Source organism: Neltuma alba, unplaced genomic scaffold (assembly GCF_004799145.2).
Source record: "Neltuma alba isolate B1F8T4 unplaced genomic scaffold, ASM479914v2 tig00011850_pilon, whole genome shotgun sequence".
NCBI classification, from domain to species: Eukaryota; Viridiplantae; Streptophyta; class Magnoliopsida; order Fabales; family Fabaceae; genus Neltuma; species Neltuma alba.
Window position 1 is genome coordinate 66,328 of NW_021636455.1, and position 23,320 is coordinate 89,647.

At 33.6% G+C, this 23,320-nt stretch overlaps 2 protein-coding genes across 4 annotated transcripts; both read left to right on the forward strand.

The window, feature by feature from the left end:
• The first annotated feature begins 1,033 nt into the window (after window positions 1–1,033).
• On the forward strand, window positions 1,034–19,986 carry LOC114718438 (ruBisCO large subunit-binding protein subunit beta, chloroplastic). Of its 3 annotated transcripts, none has more exons than XM_028903743.1 (15): window positions 14,956–15,088; window positions 16,031–16,261; window positions 16,368–16,493; window positions 16,754–16,891; window positions 17,069–17,164; window positions 17,291–17,533; window positions 17,611–17,845; window positions 17,969–18,138; window positions 18,493–18,570; window positions 18,658–18,729; window positions 18,801–18,905; window positions 19,069–19,161; window positions 19,241–19,333; window positions 19,428–19,551; window positions 19,770–19,986. In XM_028903743.1, exons 2-15 carry the CDS (start codon window positions 16,043–16,045, stop codon window positions 19,781–19,783), a joined length of 1,806 nt encoding a protein of 601 aa, XP_028759576.1. In that variant the 5' UTR covers window positions 14,956–15,088; window positions 16,031–16,042; the 3' UTR covers window positions 19,784–19,986. The 3 variants fall into 3 exon arrangements, with proteins under 3 accessions (XP_028759579.1, XP_028759576.1, XP_028759577.1); XM_028903744.1 differs by having other exon boundaries at window positions 14,960–15,088; window positions 16,038–16,261; XM_028903746.1 differs by lacking the exons at window positions 14,956–15,088; window positions 16,031–16,261 and adding an exon at window positions 1,034–1,041.
• LOC114718439 (probable serine/threonine-protein kinase PBL16) lies at window positions 7,919–12,801 on the forward strand. Its single transcript, XM_028903747.1, has 6 exons — window positions 7,919–8,129; window positions 9,122–9,429; window positions 9,518–9,653; window positions 10,903–11,039; window positions 11,877–12,000; window positions 12,077–12,801. The coding sequence occupies exons 1-6, from the start codon at window positions 8,066–8,068 to the stop codon at window positions 12,460–12,462; spliced, it is 1,155 nt and encodes a 384-aa protein (XP_028759580.1). The 5' UTR covers window positions 7,919–8,065; the 3' UTR covers window positions 12,463–12,801.
• Window positions 19,987–23,320: the final 3,334 nt, after the last annotated feature.

Here is a 23,320-nt window from a genome sequence, read left to right on the forward strand (position 1 = left end):
AGTTCATAACTAAAGACTATTCTCTGGTAAAAAAAAACTAAAGCCTGTTATTATAATGGGAAAATTGCTATAAAGTCTCCCCCAAAAACTGCAGCATAGTTATTAGTTTTTATACCTAAGTTGTTAATTACTGCTTTTTCAATTGTCAATACAAAATTTTAAAAAAAAAAAGACAATTTAATAATTAATAAATAAAATTTTTGTAATGAGGTCTCTTGAGACTTTAGAATAATTTGATAATTTCAAGAGACTTTTTTATATTTAATTCTCATGAGTGGGACCTAATTACAATTTTTCCTATTATAAATTACTTTTTTTCAATTTGTTTTACTACCGTTGTATGAGCTAGACAAGAGTGGAGAGATGAAATCAACTTTTAGACATCAATTAATTTTAACAAATTTTTTATAAAAATTTCTCCTTTATTTTAAAACCTACATTTAAGTTCAGCAAAAAAATTTAAAAACATATGCTTTAGTTCATATCATTAAATCGTTCATACATTTTAATTCAGATTATTAACATTATTTTTTTATGAAAGGGAAATTTTAAAAACAAATTAACAACAGCTAACCCAGGAGAATTTGGATGCCATCACCCATGGAAAGGGATTTTTTTTTCACAAGGAAATCAACCTACTTGTTCTCATCCCTGTTAACATGATGTACTTGTTTGATCCAATCCTTTTTTTTTATTTTTGTAAGCAGCCGATATCTTTCACACACAATAACAAATTCAGACTAATCAGACATGACAAGAACCATTAAAGTTGGTGCCCCTACCCCCTAAGATGCTGCATTCCCACGTCTCAAACTCGAAACTCATGGTTAAGCTAGAACAGCCTCAACGAACTAATCTATCAGGGTTTGTATGATCCAATCCTTAACAAAGTTAAAGAATATTGTGAAAAGATTTCTAAAATATATTTTTAATTAAAAGTCATATTAGAATAAGTTTCGCTTATTAATTTTCAGTATATTGTACTAAATATCTAGTTTTATCTCTTAACATTAAATATTTATTAATGATCTTTTAATGCTGGTAAAAAAATGATCTTTTAATATTTTTACTAAATTTAAACAAAAATTAAGTAACTTAAAATATTAACAACTTGATGAAAATTTTGTGTAATTTTTTGGACATAGATATGCATTACGAAAAATATTTAAAAATTTTGAATTACAACATGTTAACATGAGAATCTCAAAATCATATTTTATAACTTTATAATTTAATTAAAATATATGTATAGACATCCGGTTGATTGTAAAACATTTTCAGCCAACATATACATTTAAATTTAAAAGATCACATCACAAATAAATTTTAATAAATAGATGAGATTGAAAATTTAAATTTATTAATAAAAATAATTATATTTATAAAAATAATTAAATTTGTATAGTGCAAAAAATATTAAAATATGTATTTAAACTGTTTTTTAATTTCAGCTAAAGATGTGTCATATATGATTAAATGATAATCATTAAGTAATGTTCATGTAAAGAAGAGACATTTTAGTCAAAGTAACATGTTAACATTATGATTTGGTACTCAACTAGTTTGGTGAATGAAAATTAAATCTCAAAGTTATAAAGGAGATTTCTAAAACATGTATTTTAATTTCATAGGATGTTTATGTTAATTTTCAAAATAAAATGGAGGCCTCTGTTATTAATAGAGGGGAGATTAATGCATTTTTCTCATTTGTAAATAAGTTAACATCAGTTTTTGAAATTTAACCTGATTATGATTTTCATATCTAAAATTTGAAATCATTGTTTTAGAGATCAAAAATATTATTTTAGAGACTAAAAATCTTTAAGTTGATCAAAATGAAAACAAATTTTAGGTATTAAAACCATTTATTTCAAATCTCAATGACTAAAACCGAAACAAGATCAAATTTTAAAAATTAAAAATGGTATTAACATTTTATAAATTGACCATATACGCTGTTTGAATTTCTCTGCATATTTTTTAAAATGAAAAACACATGTGTTTTTTTTTTTTTTGGGCTCTTGGCAAAAGAGGGGGTTTTTCACCCAACATTAAAGAAACTAGTTTAATTGGGGATTAGCTCCCATCCAATCTTTGCTACTCAAAAGTCCTAAGATAAGAAGGACGATCATGTAGAAGAGAGGTATGCGAAATCCCCTCATTAGCCCAAAGCATCAGCCAGTCAATTTGGCTCCTAGAAATGCGCGTTTTCATGATCTCCCAATTACATCTCATCATCTTCTGCACCTGTACAGAAACAAGACATACGGGAGGCTTATAGACGTAACGTACTCTCGATTCTGAGGACTGAAGGCATGGCTGGTAAACAAGAGGCTTCCACAAAATCGGCGCGCTCCGGATTCAACGCACATCACCCGATTGCCTCTACGATCATGAGCCTTTTTCCTTTTTTTTTGGGCCCAAGCTACGATCATGAGTTTATAACCGACACTGGTTGCTCATAAATCTGACATCTTTAACTTTTCTTTTATAGAAGACAAATTTTATTAAAGAAAATAAAATGTTACCCCACTAAATAAGTCTATTTACATAAGATTAGCAACTAAAACAAAAAGAAAAAAAAAAGAACATTACACAAAGAAGAAAACAAACATATTTAACGTAATCGACATTTTTAACCTATTAGAGTTGGTAGGCCATAATAAAACTGATTTTGATTGGAACTAGTTAAACGTCTTCATGATAACATAATTTATCCTGACTTCGCATATTCATTGAGCTAATACAAATATTTAAGTCTCATTTGGTATAAGCATTGAGAATGAGAGATAGAAATTGAGATTGAGACTAAAAAAATATTTGATATAAATGATTATTTGTTATTTGGGATCGGATAAACGGAGATTAAATAATACCCTAGAAGGAGGTGATGTTAAAAATTTAATCCTGGATTAGGATTTTTCATATTAAAACGTATCCCCTTCCCACCAAACATCAAGGGCCCTTTTTAATAATAGATTATTATGGCCTCGTGACAATTTATAATTAATTTAAAAATAAAATTAATGTAATTATTCTCTTCAAATATTACTCATACCAAATACAATTTTAAAGCTCAATCTTACTCCTAATCCCACTTCCACACCCAATCCCATTCACATTCACGATTCATCAACCTTAGCGTGCACAAAAATATTTTTAGGAAGATTGTCTAGTGAAAAAAAAAAGAAGCTTTTTTCTCATTTAAAACTGAACCAGATCCCATTTCATCTTATTTGGGCCATGGGCTCCAACCCAGTCTCTAAAATTACATGGCTATCAGGCTATCAAAATGGTCAGGTTGAACCGATCAGGGTTGGGTATAACATAAGAGTTTATTCTTACAACGTAGTGCTCGAATTTTCAATTGGAGAGATGCTAACAATATATCCAATAAGGTTGCCTTAATTATCTTCGGGGGGAAAAATTGCCGAGTTGAGAAACAAATGAAAAACCCAATATGGACCACTGAAATGCAAGCGTTTCATGTGAAGAAGTACATTGTTGCATCACTTCGAGAATTATGATTTAAATAACCAAAAAAAAAAAAAGAAATCCAATAAAAGTTGAGCCTGTGCTCCTATTAACCACTCACTGGCATTTGAAGCTCCCATTAACAGTGAACATACATCACGGTTTAAAAGTCAGAGTTGAGCGGGCGCCTGCCGCGTTGAAGCCTCGTCTTGTAGCCGCTTGCCAGTCTCAGATTTGGCTTGTCTCGAGGTGCGCATGATGGTGGGGTCATCAATGGAATCTTTGGAAAAATGGGGTTAAAAATATCAAATGAATCGAAGTTACGTAAAAACTAAATTATAATTTTAAAAAGAATTTTTTATAAATGGTTTTGGTTGAACCAAATACTCCCCAAGCCTATTTGGCACAGGGAAAGGGGGGGGGGACAAATATTTTTTTTGGGATTGATCAAAAGAGAGGAAAGCAATGAAATTTTAATGTTATTTTCTTTGGTTTAAAAGATATACTAGAAAACATATTCTTAGATGAACAATTTTACTCTTATTTATTTAAGTTATTTTTTAAAATTGAATAAAATATAATTATAAATGACATTTATTATATTAAATTATAATGCATAATTAATAGCTAACATATATTGAATAATTATATTATGAGTAAAATACACAAAGTACGCTTTTATTTTAGTTCAATTACAGAAACCTTCCATCTATTTTGAAAATATATATAAACGTTTTTTAAAATTAAAACGTATGTTATACAAACCTCCTTCTTATATTTAAAATTTTATTTTTATTCGCCCAAATCATTAGTTAGTTTGACTTTAAATTATTTTTTTACCAAAATGCTCCTTTTTAACTTAATAATTATTTAGACATTTATATTTTTTAAAAAATATTTTGATAAAATCAAAAAAATTATAATACATATATTTTAAAATTTTCTAATATGTTATAAGATTTATTAACTTTGATCCAAATCATAAAATTTATAATTTTAATATTTTATCACATTCACTGGAAGTTGTTTACTTTGATTTCTTTTAAATTATAAAAATATATTTCAAATATATAGTTTTTGTTTACCGTAAAGTTTTAAATATTATAAGTTTGAAAGATTTTATAAAATATTTAAATTTGTAATTCAAAACTTTTAAACACATCTTTATTGTAAAAATTTATAAACATATTTAGTTAAGTATATATATTTATTAAAAAAATTAGTTAAATTTTTAGTCAAGTCTTTTATGCATGTCTTAACTAAATAAAATTCATGTAACTGCAAAAATAGAATTTATAAATTTATTAGAACGGGAGTAAAATAGTAAATAAAATTTGTTTTAATATAAATTTCAATTAAAAATAATATTTTTAGGATATTTCCAATGGTGTTAATTAATTAGACTAAACTGTATGTTTTTATAATAAAAGGAAAGTCTGTGTAATTGTTCCAAACTAAAAAAGTAATTAGAGTATTTTACTCATATGTTATACTTTTATGTATAAATATATTCAAAACTATGTTGTATAATTATAAATATAATTCTAGTAAAAAATAATTATACCCATTGATTTTTTTTATATAAATAACTGTTGATATCTAGTAGCTAAAAAATCAACTATTAAATGGATTTATCCTGTAAGGAAAAAAATACAAGTTCCTGAAAAATGTATTTGTTGGGAGATGCAAAAACCATCTGGAATCTATATGGGCATTACTAAATAGTGGCACATGATGCCTACAATTGATGTTCCCCATTCGTAGTATTATTTAGATTTTTTTTTCCTTTTCATCAGAAAATTTTTACAAAATTGATTGAAATTTTATAGAAAGAATTTATTTTGAAATTCTCATTTTTTAACGGTTTCATTGTTTTATGCCATTTCAACAGGAAACTCAGAAGCCAAGTGGGTGAGGATGAAGGCAACGGTAATCCAAACATAATAAAATATTACCCCTCCCTGCGAAAAAGAGGATTAGGAGGGAAGGAGAGGAGAGGGTCCCTTCTAAAAATTTTATGGAGCCAAACATGGGGAGCCATCCGCTCCAAGTTCTTCTTACTAAATGTAGCGTGGGTTATTTAAGCAAAAGGACTGATGCTCAAAGTAAATATTTTTTTTTTGGTTTTGGTTTTTTATGTTTCAAACCATGGATTTTAGTTCCTCAAAGAGTAAAACAGTCAAAATTTTTATTAGATTATAAGAATCAATATTATAAATAAAAAGAAACTTATGGTTTGAAACTTGATAATCAAAATCGAAATGAAAGCGAATTTGAGAAATTAAAATTTCTATTTGTATTAAACCTATTTTATGGGATCATAATTTTTAAGGATAAAAAAAATTGGAACCTTCAGGCAGCATGCTTAATTTTTTAGGATTACGCTTAAATTTTATTTAATAATATTATTCATTACATAATTTTTACAGATGGTGAGAACATTTTTCAGAATAAAAAGGGCTGACCCAGTAAAAAGTGACAATTTTATTTGTACTTTTTTTAAAAACAACTGACAATTTTATTTAAATATTAGCTATCATGACTCTCAACTATTCTTACGTTTCACAAGTTGTTTAAGGTACTTGCAGATTATAGGAAAATGGGTCAATCCACCCTTGATAGATTGGGCCTAAACCCATTTACTAATTGAGGTTTTGATGCAAATTACAATACATCTGGGTTGAAAATTATAGTTTTCACTTTTTTGCATTTAAATTTAAAATAAAAAAGGGGAGTGGGAACGGTTGCAATAACCATAGAGGTGTTTTTTTTTTCTCCTGATCGTGGGGGGAGTTAAGAAACCCGAAGGAAAAAATTTTTAGTAACTAGTTTTCTTTGCCTCCGCTTCGCTTGCTTCCTTTGTCTCTTCCTCCCACTGTGTATTTGTTGTGAAACATAGTCTGACTCCATCTCAGTGACTGGATTTCTGCAAGTGGCTATCTAAATTCGCTATACGCTCCAGGTATGTCCGAAATTCTTCACAGATTGTCAAAGAAACAATGAAGACAATTATAGATAAGTACAAAAATTTTCTTCTCCAATGATATCAAAGCTAAACTGTACTATTCGAATATTTCGATAAAAATCTCATGAAAACTTAATGCTTTATTTTGAAAAATTACATCACTTCAGCCAAATATTCGAACAAAACAACTCTTTTTTTTTTTGGAAGTTTTCTTCGAAATTTAGTCACGGCTAAGATGGAGGGAAGTAGAGAACAGAAGTAGAGAGATTTTTTCCTTCCCTAATTAAAAGAAGCTACTCGCATCACGTGGTGTTCCACAAGAAGACAGAGAACACGACCACTAAACTGAGTGGCATCTATCTACCATCTGCATCATTGTGTAAGGAGATCTCTTTCTAGATTGGGATAACCATGTTGGCGTGGATGATCGGTCCAACCCCACGGGAGGGGCGGGATAACTCGATATTTATGGCATTCTCACAAACTCGTATTCAACAACCATCGATCGTTGGCGGTTTTCAACCGACGACTTGGCTTAATCTAACACTTCAATTGTCAAGAATAGAGGGCAATACTTTGTCACTGCTCTTCTCTGTTTTTCCAGTGACTCATCATATTCATATATGTTATCAAACATTAGTTGTACAGAAATCGCTCTCACACCCAGTGCTGCTTCTCTGGTGAACACGAGCAACGACAATCCACTTGTCTCTGCACATTGAAGTGATTTGAAAATATCACTACTCCATAAATATGTTAGGCACTAACGCTTATATTGCCTATTGATTAATAGGACCACTAGTATAATTAGGATTTAGCTAAAGATCCGGATATATCTTTGTATGTGATTACAAATGTTTGGATGTTCTTAATGGGGTGGGGGTGAGGAGTGAGAAGTGTACAGATTCTGACACTCCATCTTTTTAAAAAAAGAAATGTAGGGTTGGGCATTATTGCATGCATGGCTACCCGCTTAGAACTATCCTAAACAAGCAAGAATGACAATCAATGAATTGACTTCTTGACGGTTATTCATTGTCATTAAATATTCGGCCTGAATTCGCAGTGGGAGTTTATTGGAAGGTCAATCGAATTTTGCCTAGGGAAAGAAAACGAATTTGAAGGTGTTTTTTTTTGGGATTGTCTGAGTGGGGTAAGTGAAACCTTCTATGGAAGCGGAATTATAAAATAAAACACTTTATTGGCCCGAGCATCTGGATTGGTTGGATGAATAAAATGAATAAAAATAGAAGAAAAGAAAAGGTGTTAGGTATGGAGGTGGTTGCCAAGTTTCAAGGTTGGAGTCGTGAGAAAGGGGCGTAGAGAGAGGGCTGTGAGTTGGGAAGTGACGGAAGGTGATTGGTGGGGGAAGGCGAGTGCACCTTCTATGCGCACTAACACAGAAAGCGCACAAAGCCACATTTGAATCACTACGAATCCCCTCTCTGCTCTCTGGGCCCCATCTCTCCTTCCACCTTAATACTCATCCCATCATTGCCATCGCGGAATTCTCTTCCCCTCTTCCCATCATCAAACCCTCTCACATTCTCAGAATATTTTTGGTTCTTGTGATGGGTTGTTGTTCGTGAAGGAGCGGGTGGCAGCCTCTGTCTGATCTTGGTTATAATGGGCAACTGCTGGTTTTCCAGGGAATCCTCAGTTTACAGAGTGTCATCCAATGCTAAGTCAGGTATGATTATCTCTTCCTCCTGCTTTTCTAAGCTTGGCTCATTCTTCCTTATTTCTCGCCGATTCCTCTGTTCCTTGATTTCATTAGATACAAACCAAATTTCTTAGGTACCATCTCTCTCCTTTCCTTCTGTCATCCCCATAAACAGAGTTTCCGTACCTTCTCTCGTTTGTGTGTTGTTTTTCCGTTGGTTTGGTTAGATCAATGAATTTATTTATTTATTTATTTTTTGACCTCGAGATCAATGAATTTATTACAGCTTATGAATCCAGGGGTTTAATGTGCGCAAGTCACGCTTATATTTTGCAGATCTTCATAACACATTAACACCTAGCAACCAAGAGAGAGCCAAAAATGATTTAGAAGTTGCACGTTTTCTCCAAATTTATTTTTTATTATTTCTTTTGGGTAAAAGATTAGTTTTCGAATGTAAATTTTGCGGATTGAGCCCAGTTGACCTTTTCCTCGCGTCCGCCTTCAAAGTGGGTGCTTTTGTCCTTCTTTTGTCCGTATATAGTGGACAGTGAATACCTCACAATAGTGCGTTGAGTCTTATCTTGGATACACTTTCCCTGCGGAGGCTTTTAAAATTAAATATATTTCTATTGCTTTTTTTATTTTTTTTGCGATTTTCCCTTACAAAAATTCCATGCGCATGCTTTTAAAAGCCTAACTTTTACGATGTAGTTCTCCTTAGTGGCAAAATTGAATTCAAGCAGGTTTCTTTGAATCTAAGCTCATTTTTTTCTTTTTTGGACCAGCAATCTAAGCTCATTTTAAAACATGAACAAACACGGAATGGAATATTTTATTTTTAAACTTAAACCGTGCTTATTTTTTGCTACCATCCTCGTATCATACCAGTCTAGTGGAGTTCATTGATTGTTATGGTGATAATTCATGGTCTTGTCTTACTTTTTCTTAGTGTCGTTGGGAACATATTGGAATACGGGATAGCAGTGTAAAATCGTTCCCTCCCATTTTTCTTGTAGACTCACCCAAGGACCAAATTCATGCCATCAAACCTCGGAATGATGACAGTAAGTTACCTTCCAATCCCGAAGAAGTAGAAGTCCTACGCCGTGATTCAGGTGCAAAGCCTTTGATTGCCTTCACGTACGATGAACTAAAGGTAATCACTGGAAATTTTAGGCAAGACCGTCTTTTGGGTGGAGGAGGATTTGGAAGTGTTTACAAGGGTTTTATTTCTGAGGACGTCAGAGAGGGCCTTCCTCATCTTACTGTAGCTGTCAAGGTCCATGATGGTGATAATAGTCATCAAGGGCACAGAGAATGGCTGGTAATCTGTTTGTTATGTTGTATTATGAAAATACATGATCTGGATCTTTGGGTTTTCGTTCACAATCTGAACCTTCGTTGTTCTCTAGGCGGAAGTCATATTTCTTGGTCAGCTTTCTCATCCAAATTTGGTCCAGTTAATTGGATACTGCTGCGAAGACGAACACAGGGTGCTCATATACGAGTATATGGCCCGAGGAAGTGTGGAAAATAATCTCTTTTCCAGTAAGAGTTTCATTCCACTTCTCCCTTTCCTCTCAGTATTGGGTCACAATACATATCTTCAAAGAAACTCGTGTTTTTATTGGATGCTAGGGTCGTGAGTTATCCGAGGTCATGGGGTGGGAGTGCATAGGCGTCATTCATAGCTATCAAGACATTAATCATTTAGAAACCTGTTAATATAATTCTGTTGATGTTTCTTACCTCACATTTCCCTCACCAATAAATTTTCCTCTGCATTGCATCTCATCACACGTAGTTTTATAGCTTTGTGAAATGGCAGCAACCTTTGATGTTGGAGGGCTTAAGCCTGTGTGCTTCGTAGTTTCTTGCTCAAGTATTAAAACAACTGGTTTTTTGTTGCTGCATCAAGACATCTAATCATATGGATGTGGGGCAAAAAACAACTATGCTGCAGTTATATTAAAATCCTTATAGGGTTAAGATACGTCTAACCCCCCAAACTATTTTGTCAGGTGTACCCAGCGCCCTCAAATATTTTTTTTAGATGCATCAAGTATCCTCAAATATTTTGTGGTGTAATTTTACTCTTAAAATATTAATTTTTTTCAGAAGCAGTTGTGCTTTAAAAGTGTTATCTCATGAGCAGTTTTAATTTCATTATTAACTTCTCAAAAGCTTCATTAAATGAATGTATATTAAGCACCATAACGTTTTTTTTTCAATATTTTTTAGGGTCCTGGGTGCTCATGAAAAAATACTTTAGGGTGCTAGACGCATCACAAAATATTTCAAGACACTGGATGTATCTGAAAGAATATTTCAGGGTGCTGGGTGCACTACAAAATACTTTTGGGTGTTGAAAGGCTCTAGATACACCTTAACCCATCTTTAAATAACCCAGATAGAATTTCTATATCATTTTCTGTTTGGCTAAAAGAACAAATCTAGAACGGATTACCCTCATAACCAATTTAGAGACTTCTGAATGTAACTTGTCACTTAGATCCTATACACCGTCAGTGTCTATGGGATGGAAAAGAGCATTGTACTCGGAAACCTACTTTTTATGTTTTCTTCGCATTATTTGATACAAAAAGTTAGAACCAGAACAGGAAGCTTTTTTGATAAAGCTTTGATTTCCACGTCATGGTAATTAGACGTCAAGTGATTTTTTTTTTTCCCACCGAAGACGTCAAGTGATTTAAGTCATATGTTTCCTTGGTGTTTTCAGTTGCCTGTATGATTTTTATTTTCCTAACTAATGCATTTCTTCACTAAAATATTGAAGGAGTATTGCTTCCCCTGCCATGGTCCATAAGAATGAAGATCGCATTTGGCGCTGCCAAGGGACTTGCATTTCTTCACGAAGCAGAAAAGCCTGTTATCTATCGTGACTTTAAGACATCAAATATATTGTTGGACCTGGTCAGTAAATTTAAAGGGTTTATTTTTCTTCAATTAAATGTAAAGAGGAAAGTCAATTTTCTTTTTGGGTGAGTATATGCATAATTACATAGTGAAGCTAATTAGATAGAGGCGCATTTTTCAAAAAATAAAAGCATCTATTAGAAGGTGATAATATGTTGACATCCATGGTCTGGTCTTCTGCCTGGAATTAGTTTGATCGCTCATGGCAGCAAATGATATTTAATCTTTGTGAAGTGTAATGGGAGGAACCTAAGATCCTGTATGCCTGTATATGCTTGATGTCTTTTGTTCATCTGAACACTTGAATCATTATACTAGCGTTGTCAAATATTGTCTGTCACCATAAAACAGATAGAGACAGAAGATGAGCAGAGGTTAGCAGGCTAAATAATTAATCAGCACGACTCATTGTTTTGAATTGAATCCAGGTTGGGTAAGTTCCAGCATCTTAAGATGAACATATGAGTACTTAATAACGGAATGACTTGAAGCAAAAGTTCGAAGCATCTCTCGAGTAACAAATTTGGTGTGCATGGCTAGTTTAGTAGTCCTTGTGTTCTAATGCCTTCATGTTCTAACACGAAGGTGAAAATATATAACTATCGAGCAAGCAATGCGATAAGAAAAGGCAGGAAAGGCTGTTGCCATCTCTTTTTATGTTCAACTGAGGATACAGAGGACATAATATTTGCATGAAGTACAGAACATGCCTGACATTGTACAGAAATACTTTAGCTGCTTCTCTTGTATAGCAATGGCTGCACTCTTAGCAGAGCAAGCCATGTTTCAACTATTTAACAATCTTGATCGTATGACGTGCTTCATCAAGAGCAGGACTACAATGCAAAACTTTCTGACTTTGGCCTTGCTAAGGATGGGCCTGTTGGCGACAAATCTCACGTCTCTACTCGCATAATGGGAACTTATGGATATGCTGCACCCGAATACATATTGACCGGTAAAGTTAGTTTTCAAGCGAAAGAGTGATTGTGGTTTGCCTTTATATATTGACACTGAAAGTATCAACTGTGCAGGTCATCTGACCCCTAGAAGTGATGTGTACAGCTTTGGCGTTGTTCTTCTTGAACTTCTGACCGGAAGAAAATCTCTAGACAAGTCGCTGCCTGCTCGGGAGCAGAACCTTGCAGATTGGGCTCTTCCCTTGCTGAAGGAAAAGAAGAAGTTGTTGAATATAATTGATCCAAGACTGGAAGGCGATTATCCTATAAAAGGAGTTCACAAGGCGGCGATGCTAGCTTATCATTGCTTGAACCGCAATCCAAAAGCAAGGCCTTTGATGCGAGATATAGTAGATTCATTGGAACCTTTGCAGCTTCACGATGAGGTTTCTATTGGAAAAACATTGACCATCATCAGTGAGGTTCCTCAACCCGAATTAAAAAGGAAAGATGCAGAATAATCCCTCAAGGCTGTCAGTGAGGTTTCTTCTTTTCTCGTCACATTTGTTTTTCTGTGGTTTGAAGGGAGAGAGGTTTTGCATGGAAAATAGGCTATTTGTTTTCATATGCAATTTGAGTTCTGTATAAGCCAACCTCAATCTAAACTGGTACATACATAGTTGTATATTATGAAGTTTCACGTTTGACCGCTGACACCCTTTTATTGACCATCTAAAAGTAAAACCACCAAGGGTAGTAGAAATTTTGTCGCGTGCTTGTTACCATTTCGGATTTGAATCCCGTCAAAGAGGGCACACGTGTATCTTATCATCATAAAATCGGTTACTGGATATGGCAAAGTTGGACTTTCGGTGTTTTCTTCTTGTTGTGCATTTATTTTTAAATAATTTGAATTTAATTTAATCAAAAGGGTAATATACCCTCGTGTATGGATGCAAGAAATTATTAGTTGATATCAACATTTTTAATAACAACTAACAGATGTTTAAAATAATAGTTTGAAGGTAAAACGTTGAAAAAATTGAAGAGAGAAAGTATTGCTTTAATAATTTTAAAATTGCTGGTTTATAATTTTTAACTGATCAGTGATCTATTTAATGGAAATTTTGGCAGAAAATAGGATGGTTGTTAATTGATGTATCCATCTATAATACAAAAATCAGAAAACATGGTTTTTGACATCCACAACTGTAAATATGGTTAACTTAAATTAACGTCCTTTTAGTTTTTCAATTAAGAAATCAATTATTGGAGTTATATTTAATTTTGGTTAAAATTATATTATTACTAAATATCATCATCACATTAGTCATCTATCATCTTGAAAAGTCTTGACTAAATTTAACCACAAATTTAGGGATAATTCTATTAACAGGTTACAAAGATTAAGCTCATCAGAACTCTAGTCATATAAAAACTATATTTTCTCCGTAAAAATCACATCATTAAGTTGATTCTTCAAACTATGAGCCATAATTTCAGGTTAAAAAAAAAAGTACAAAAACTGATGTGAAGTTTTTTATATGTATTATATTAAGTTCTCTAGTCATACATAATTTTATGTATTTTTCTACTGATATTTTAAAAATAGGACATGTGAAAACTTGATAGCCTAAGAAACTTAATGTAAATATTGTTAAAAAAAACTATGAAACATAAATTGGGCAGAAAAAAAACTACGAGCCACAATGGTGGTTAAAAAAGGTTTAAAAAAAAAAAACACAACTAGAGTGGCCGACAGGCTATGAACCATGAAGTATGAAGGTGAGACGGAATCGGTCAAGTATTATTTTCCCCGATTGTTAATATTAATATAAGACTTTATTTAATTTTTATTTTGGTATTAAATATAAAATTTCAATTTATTTTATTTTAAAATAATTTTTATAATAATGATAGTTCTAACTAACATACTTGATAAGTAATGATATTTTAGAAAAAAAACAATACATATTTATTATAAATAACTAATCTAATACTCCTCCGGTCCTTATTATAAGACCCAATTTGACTTTTTATTTGGTCCTAATTATAAGACCCAATCCATTTTGTCTCTTATATTTATGTATTTTTTTCCAAGATAATCCTTCTAATAATGATAGTTTTAGCCAATATACTTAATTAGCAAGGATATTTTAGGAATGACAATACTTATTTATTATAAACCAACTTAACTTACTTCCTTAATCTCCTCAAATAAGTCAATTGGGTCTTATAATTAGGATCGGAGGAGTACGTATTTATTACAAATAACTAATCTAACTAATTTTCTTAATATATTTAAATTAGTCAACTAGCTCTTATATTAAAAACTGAAAGTAGTACATTGTACTTAATATAGGACATATTTAACTAATTTGATTAAATTAAGAAATTTAAATAAGTTAATTAATTATGAGAAATATGATATGTTTTTTCTAAAATATTATAATCATTTTCTTTAGTGTCTTCTCTTCCTCTCCTATTTAATTACGATTGATGATAATTTAAAAATTTAATAATTATGAGAAATATGACTTATATTTAGGATCAAAATTAACTCAATAATTAGGTACTATATTAAGTACTACCTTCGTTCTATAATATAAGAATTTGTTTGACTTTTCACTTAGTTCTAAATATAAGACCCCAATTTACTTTGTCTTACATATGTATCTCTTTTTTTAAAGTAATTCAATGAGAGTTCTAACCAATATACTTGATTATTAAATATATCTCAAAAAATATAATATTTATTTATTATAAGTAATTAAATTAGCTAATTTTTTTAATCTATTTAATCAAGTTGAGTAGAAACAGGGGTTAGTGTAACAATTGGGTGCCACTGGAGCAGAAGAGAAGAGGTTCTAGATTATTCGGAAGCAAGACAAATAGAAGCGCAGGAGCAGCAAATGGGATCTAACGGCCCGGATGAAACAGAAGGTTCAAGAGGTGCATCCCTGGCCTTTTATTTATTCCTTACAAGTAAACCTAATCCTTCGACTGCTCGCGCTTCACCGTAGAGCATACTGTGCTCCCTGCCCAGCTTGCCCTGCTTCCTTCTTGCTGAGTGTTATCCAAAACCCTTCCTATCCTTACCCATCCCTTTAAACCCTAATCAGCTCCGACGCTCCGAGCCGTCTACTGGTATTACTAACTCATCTTGATTCATTTTCTCAGCATTTCGACGTCAAGTTTCCGTTCTTTACTCCGGTCCATTTTCTTTGTTGATGTTTTTGGGTGATGTTGTCGTCCCTTTGTATTGCTGTTGAATTACTAATGGCAATATTATTGTTTATTTCGGCCGTTAAAAAGTATAATGGGAGACTGACTTTCTGTCCGCTATCCTTTCCTTGGTTGGGTAATTTTCTGGGTCAAGAAGTGTTGTGCACGTTTAAAAACTTAATGCAAGTTTTTACCCCTGGCTGTATTGCTGAAAAGCTGTTTGTCGATGAGAATTGGTCAGTGTTGGTTGACACTGGTTGCAAAGTGCTCAATTTTTTTCTTACTTACCGTACAAAAATTGAACTCTACAAAGCTGAATTTGTTACCATGTGATGACAGCGGTTGTTACGTGTGCGTGTATGACATTTTACCCCATTTCTCCCCTACTGCGTTGTTCTTACGTTCGTCTAATCTGTGTGGCCTTTCTTTACGGAGTCTGATTCTTAAAATCTTGACTTATTCTCCTGAAAGCTTCCGTAAACGACTATCTCATTCACTGGTTATTGAGTAATAACGTGCGTGTTTTCCTGTGAGCATAGCTACGCTAGCTTGGAAAGTTCAAATATAGCTTATATTTGAGTTGGTTTTATGATTCCATTTAAAAATTGAAATGATTATGCTGCGTGAAAGAGATTTTGCGCTTTATATTCTGGGTTAATGAAATGCAAGAATTACAAAGAGTGGTGCGGGTTTTTAATATTTGAACCAGTGGTCAGTTTTATTACCATTTGAAAGATCCACCTTCCCTCCATAACTGAGTGTTTTTTTGTGGATGCGAGCATATAGTTGCCCGTTACTTCTTCTCTTTACTTTAGCACCACATATTTGGGTTTACTGATTAAGGGTGTCTTACTTGACATTCAGTTTTCAGAAGTGATGGCATCAACTTTCACAGCAATGTCTTCAATTGGCTCTTTTGCGGCCCCTGGGTGCCGAGTGACAGATAGGAAGCTTTCCTCATCTGCCTCTATTTCTTCATTTTCCTTTGGTAGGAGGCGTAATTTACTTATAAGGAGAAATCGATCTCCCATGATTTCTGCCATGGCAAAGGAGTTGCACTTCAATAAAGATGGGTCAGCTATTAAAAGATTGCAAGTGAGCCTTTGATAAGGACCCTTTTCTCACTCATTTAAAGCTTGACTGATGATCCTCCGTTGATGTAACTTAATTCCTAATACCGTGACATCTTATTTTATTCCAGAGTGGTGTTAACAAGCTTGCAGATCTTGTTGGAGTCACACTTGGCCCTAAGGGGAGGAATGTTGTACTGGAGAGCAAGTATGGCTCCCCCAAAATTGTTAATGACGGAGTGACTGTGGCCAAAGAGGTTTGCCCTCCTCCCCTCCCCCCCTCTAATTTGCTTTTGATTTATGTCACTAATATGGTGTGTGCGATTAACTTACAATTTATGAATTCAGTATAATGTCTCGGCATTCTGTTCTTCTCATGCCACAAGTTTTAGTTCATTTTAATTCTCGGATGACATGAGATTTTCTGGATGCTTCAAATTACATTTGGCATTGTTATCAATCAAATATATGAGACATACTGTAACTACCTCGCCCTTTTTTCCACCTCCTCTCAAAGGTTGAATTGGAGGATCCAGTGGAAAACATTGGTGCCAAGTTGGTGAGACAAGCGGCTGCCAAGACAAATGACTTGGCTGGTGATGGAACCACTACGTCTGTTGTTCTTGCCCAGGGTCTTATTGCAGAAGGTGTCAAGGTTTGTTCTTTAGTTTCTACGTTTAAAAATTTTAACACATCTCACCTTGTTCTGCTTCGTGCAATTAAAATTTTGTCAGCAAGTTGAAAAGTGGTTCTTTTTATGTGGTATCTCTAAGTTGGTATCATGTAAGATTGATAAAGCAGTTATGAGTTGACACATAAGTTAAATTTGCAGGTTGTAGCAGCTGGTGCCAACCCTGTACTAATCACTCGTGGCATTGAGAAGACAACAAAGGCTCTTGTAACTGAGCTAAAACAGATGTCCAAAGAGGTGATGCCTTTTATGTTTTCTTTTATTCAGCATTATCATCATATAACGGGCAATTTTTATTTCTGTATAAATTCTGTAATTTCATTATTGTTTCTATTCAAGATGTCATGATTGAATGGAATGCAGGTTGAGGATAGTGAATTGGCAGATGTGGCAGCAGTAAGTGCAGGAAATAACTATGAAGTAGGTAATATGATAGCCGAAGCAATGAGTAAGGTTGGTAGGAAGGGTGTTGTGACACTTGAGGAAGGAAAAAGTGCAGATAACAGTCTTTATGTTGTTGAGGGGATGCAATTCGACCGTGGATATATCTCACCTTACTTTGTTACTGATAGCGAGAAAATGGCCGTTGAATATGAAAACTGCAAGGTGTGGCATTGGACTTTTCTACATCTGTATTGTCAACAATCTATATTTATCCCTTATGCGACAATTGTTTTATGCAGTTGCTATTAGTTGATAAAAAGATAACAAATGCAAGGGATCTGATTAACATTCTGGAAGAGGCTATTAGAAATGGATTCCCAATTTTGATTATAGCAGAGGACATTGAACAAGAGGCTTTAGCAACTCTTGTTGTGAACAAACTTAGAGGAGCATTGAAGATTGCAGCCCTTAAGGCCCCTGGATTTGGAGAGCGAAAGAGCCAGTACCTTGATGATATTGCCATCTTGACCGGAGGTCTTTAAAATTCGCTAATTTATTGTCCTCTGTTTTGAGCGTCTAATTAGGAAGTGCATGGGTGTTGCTTTCTTTCCCAAGTTCCCGGTTGCTCACAAGCATGTGTTTATTTCCATTTGGCAGGTACTGTAGTCAGAGATGAGGTTGGCCTTACTTTAGACAAAGCTGGAAAGGAAGTTTTGGGTCTAGCCTCCAAGGTGGTTCTTACTAAAGATACTACAACAATTGTTGGTGACGGGAGCACCCAGGAAGCTGTAAACAAGAGGGTTGCACAGATTAGAAACCTAATTGAGGTTTGAGTGCATCTCTCCCTTCCTCTCTTTCGGTATACGTTCATATATGTGTGTGCATAGCAAGACACTCTGCATACAACAACCTTGTGTCGATGGATATTGCATGTGCAGACCCACATGTAAATGTTATGTTAGCACCGAATATGTGTGTAACTAAAGGCATGGGGTACAAGCAAGAGATCCCCCCCGCCCCCCGGGACTGTATGAAAGAAAATTGTCATATATACAAACATGGAAGCATAGGTGCATGCGCTCACACCTACATACACGCACAAAACAGTTGTGAATGTTGAAATGGTGAATAGAAGAGAGAGATACACATGATTTTAACTAGGTTTCTGCATGTTGCTGTAGGCTGCGGAGCAGGAGTATGAAAAGGAGAAGCTTAATGAAAGAATTGCGAAATTGTCTGGTGGGGTGGCTGTGATACAGGTAAATGCACTAGAGCCTTTTGTATTGACCAGTGTTCGCTGTGCTGTTATATCGGTTCTAGTAATGCAATATTTCTGTTATGTTTAGGTTGGAGCACAGACAGAGACTGAGCTCAAAGAAAAGAAATTGAGAGTTGAAGATGCTCTAAATGCTACAAAGGTGACGTTTTATTTTCCAACTTCCTCCTTGGGTTATTTTGGACGTGAGTTAACTATTGTGTAGGCATACAGGCTGCTGTTGAGGAAGGTATTGTAGTTGGTGGTGGATGCACGCTGTTAAGACTTGCATCTAAGGTGGATGCTATCAAGGAGGGCCTTCACAATGATGAGGAAAAAGTAAGCCACTTAAACGATTGGGAAAGTAGTTTTCCTAAATGTGGATGTGTTTTTGTGCTTGTGCTGTGAGAAATGTTCATGACAGCCGGTGTTTCTATTTGATAACGGAAGTTTCCTATTACTTAACTGAATATGCATACAACATAATTTTTATTTGTTGTAGGTTGGCGCAGATATTGTGAAAAGAGCTCTTAGTTACCCCCTAAAATTAATCGCCAAGAATGCTGGTGTAAATGGTAGCGTGGTCAGTGAAAAGGTACTCATTTGTTAGAGCTCGAATTTGGTATTCGTTTAATTTTTACTTGTGGTATGATTGAAATGTGTATTGTGCACAGGTTTTGTCCAGTGATAATCCACGATATGGATATAATGCTGCTACCGGAAAATATGAAGATTTAATGGCTGCTGGGATCATTGACCCAACAAAGGTGATTTACAGTCAATTAGTGCATATTTTTTTTGTTTTTAGCTCATCTGCTTTTGGTTCATGATCCGGGACTTGCTACTGCTTTTGTTCCGCAGGTGGTCAGATGTTGCCTGGAACATGCAGCCTCTGTGGCCAAAACTTTCTTAATGTCGGACTGTGTGGTTGTTGAGATTAAAGAGCCCGAGCCTGTACCTGCTGGCAACCCTATGGACAATTCAGGTACGTAGATGAATAAAGGGCAGATGACCAGGATTCGTGGGCCTTTTCAAACCCTGATTGAGAATACTCCAAAGCATCCTGCATGTTAGAATGTCAACATTTTTCAGTTTAACATTTGACTTGGCAGACTTTTTATTGGTCATTGTTTGTTTGTTGTTTGTTTTGTTTTGTTTTTTCCCCCATCTGTCAACTGACACTGTTTTCCGCTGTTCTCTTAGGGTACGGCATCTGAGGAGCAATGTGGCCGCAACCTGGGGACGAGAGCACCTTTTTTTTTTTTTTGAAAAAGAAAATTTTGTAATCACTTTTGGTACAGCGGCTGCTTAGGGTGGTGCGTATGGATGGAACGATGTCTTGGAATTTTTTCCGGAGTTGATTACTAGTTTTTGCTTATTTTTCGGGTGGACGTGTTCTGCCGGAAATCATTAAACGTTAGATTCCGGTTTTCCATGACTCCCAATGTCCCCGTGACTCCGTGAGAATCAGGGGTGGAAACAGGCCAGGCGGCCTGTCAGGGGCCTATGGCCTGGCCTGGTCTGTTTCCCAAAAAAGACAGGCTCAGGCCTGTTTGAAGGCCTGTTTAGTTAAACTGGCCAGGCTTAGGCTTTTTAAAAAGCCTGTTAAGCCTGTTAGGCCGGCCTGGTCCTGTCAGGAATTTATAATCATAATATATGAAAAAATTAATTAATGCTATTATTGTTAATGTATTCTTTTAATTATTTTTTAATTTTAATATATAGTTAATAGTTTAATCTTTTTTTAGATTTTGAAGTTTAGATGACAAGTGAAGATAAAAATATAATTTAAAATAATAATATCAATAAATAATGTGATTTTTAAATCTTAAAAATATAAAGAAAATAGGAAAGAAAAATTTTGTTCCAAGAATGATAAATTAACTAACTTACGTATTATGTTAATTTAAGTATGATACCCTCTTTATTCATTATAAAATTAGTATTTTTTTCCTCTTTATTTATTTGTCTTAATTTTAATTTTTTGTGTGTACTTAAACGTAGTCTTATTCTAAATTTTAACATATAATTACAATTAGTTTTCAATAATATTCTTGTAAATTATAATTAAGATTTAAAATAGTACTTATGATACTAAAATTTAAATAAAAGACAAGACTAAAAATTAAATTATTATGTACGTTTTTTTTATCTTAGCTTTTTTTAAAAAATTAATTATTATAATTTGAATTTTTTAAAAATACAGGCTTTTTAACAGGCTTCAGGCAGGCCAGGCCTTTATACAGGCCAGGCTCAGGTTGAAAAGTAAGCCTGTAACAGGCCACAGGCCAGGCTCAGGCCAATAGGCTCCAAAACAGGCCTGGCCTGTTAAGAGCAAAGCCTGACCTGGCCTGGCCTGTTTCCACCCCTAGTGAGAATCGGCTGAGACCGAGAGATAAATAGGTGAATTTAGGAGATCGAATATTTAGTTGGAAAATTACTTGTGGTGATATTAAAAATGAGTACTAGACTTCATAATATAATGTGAAAAGTAAAAATGCAAATGAACTTTTGAAAATGAAGCGAAAATGTCCATGCCGTTAATTACTCTAATGTTAACTATTTAAAGAGAATATTTGGACTCAAAAAGTGCATAAAAGAGTGAATCGCCCATGAAATTTAAAAAAAAAAAAACCAAAGAAAGAAACTAGTTTAGCATTCACATTAGGTACTTTCACAATCCCCAACAATGACGGTTACAATGGCATCTATGGGTTTTAAAGCTTCACTACTATTAATGGTAGCCATTAACACCAAATTCTTGCAGAAAGTTAACATTAACACTAGAAAATTGCAAGTAAAATTCGCAAGGATGGGGGAGAAGATGGAGCAATAAAATTACAGGCAAAAATCACAACGGAGGAAAAGAAGATGGAAAAAATTCCAATGGAGAAGATATAAATTGTAGCATGGCCTCTGTGTAGCTTCAGAACTTGTTCAACTTGCAGAACACAAAAACCCATCAAACAGGAAAATGATTTCAGATGCACTTATTGTAGATGATCGCGGAGATCGTCTTCTACAAGTGGATGCCAAAGGCAGGAGAACGATTTGAGATTTAAGATGCACCTGTCATGTGAGATGAAGAAGCTTGGGATGCCCAAGATAGCGATGGTGATGGGTGTCGAAGACAGCAACAATGATGGTGTCAGTGTCGGCGAGGACAAGGGTGGGGTGACTAGTGGAAGAGATGACTATGTAAGATGGGTTGACCACGGTCAGAAGAGCTGAGGGTATAGATGGCGAGTGAAGAAAGAACAGAGGCAAGAACTGAGCTCCATGGGTATAAGGATGGAATTGAGTTCCATCAATTTTGATGGGACTGGGTTTAGTTAGATTAGGCAGTAATTAAAAAAAAAAATAATTTAAAGTGAGGTAATTATAAGAAGAGAGAGAATATGACAAATAGAATTAATATGGTCTGAACTGGCATGTTTCTATTGGATAGAGTATAAATTATGTGGACACTTAGTGGTACCCACAAAAAAAAAAAAGTAACGCCCGTTTATAAGAGTTGACAGCATGGACATTTTTGTTCCCTTCTCAAAAGCTCATGTGCATTTTTGCTCTCAACATTTTATTATGGTGCTTGATACTTCTTTTCGATATTCCAATAGGTAAATTTGCTCTTTCACCCTAAAATTTAATTCATTTTGTTTATCATTTTTTTAAATAGTCCTTTTAATAACGATAGTTCTAACTGATAAATTTAATTAGTGGGGATATTTTAGGAAAGATAACACCTATTTATTGCAAATAATTAATTTATTTTATTTTTTAAATATATTAAATTAGTCAATTAGTTTTTATATTTAGGACTGGAAGTACCGAAAGTAGTAGTTGATAAAAAGTGACAGAATTGTTCTTTATTTTTGAATGTTGGAGCTTTAGCCAGTGGCGGTTATTTTTTAAGAAGTATTTTTAAGTCTAATGTGATTAATAATTTTTTTAATGTTATTAAGTTTGGTATTGTCTTATGTTTCTGACTTGAAGCTTGGTATTGTTTTTAACAAGTATTTTAAGGATTTCAAAAAATGGCATAGTATTTTTATAACTTGAGTAATATTATTAATAAATCACGTAACAGTTTTCATAACCATATGATTTCAGAGTTAATTACTGGAGTTTTGTAGTAACTATTTTTTTTTTGGGAGGTGTTTTCAATTGCAGCAGCTCAATCAACAAGTTTTTTAACTGAAGTTTCATATCACCGCCGTTAATAATAAAAGTAGTATTTTTACAACTTGAATGTTATAATTAACAAGTCATATATTAATACTAGCAATTTTCATAAAGCTATTAACTATGTGATTTTAGAGTTTTTTATAGTTTGGGAGATTAGTGATGGCATCATAAATGGGGAATTTTTTAAGTTTTGTAACGAGATTAGTCAATTCTTTAATATTGTTAACAAGTTTGATATCACTGGTAATAATAAGTTTTTCAATAAATTTAAAAATTAGTATTTTTATAATTTTAGTAATGTGGTTAACAAGTCATATAATGATATTAACAATTTTTATAATGTCAGCTCGTTCTAAAAGTTGGGCAGCAAAATTTTTTCATTTATTAGGCAATCAATATGGTTATAAGAGTTATTAATATCATTATATGACCTATTAATTGCATTACTAAAGTTTTAAATATGCCACTTTTTAAATTTTTTGAAAAACATGTTATTAATAGTAATACCAAACTTGTTAATTGTGTTTAAAAAAAAAAGTTCTTAACCACATTACAGGATTTGAAAAATT

Bases quoted from the DNA above. Each gene is read 5' to 3' on its own strand.
- LOC114718439 (XM_028903747.1), top strand. From the start codon at position 8,066: ATGGGCAACTGCTGGTTTTCCAGGGAATCCTCAGTTTACAGAGTGTCA. The intron at 9,430-9,517 runs GTAATCTGTTTG...GTTGTTCTCTAG, and splicing joins AAGGGCACAGAGAATGGCTG to GCGGAAGTCATATTTCTTGG. The intron at 11,040-11,876 runs GTCAGTAAATTT...CATCAAGAGCAG, and splicing joins CAAATATATTGTTGGACCTG to GACTACAATGCAAAACTTTC.
- LOC114718438 (XM_028903743.1), top strand. From the start codon at position 16,043: ATGGCATCAACTTTCACAGCAATGTCTTCAATTGGCTCTTTTGCGGCC. The intron at 17,534-17,610 runs GTGTGGCATTGG...TGTTTTATGCAG, and splicing joins TTGAATATGAAAACTGCAAG to TTGCTATTAGTTGATAAAAA. The intron at 18,139-18,492 runs GTTTGAGTGCAT...ATGTTGCTGTAG, and splicing joins AGATTAGAAACCTAATTGAG to GCTGCGGAGCAGGAGTATGA.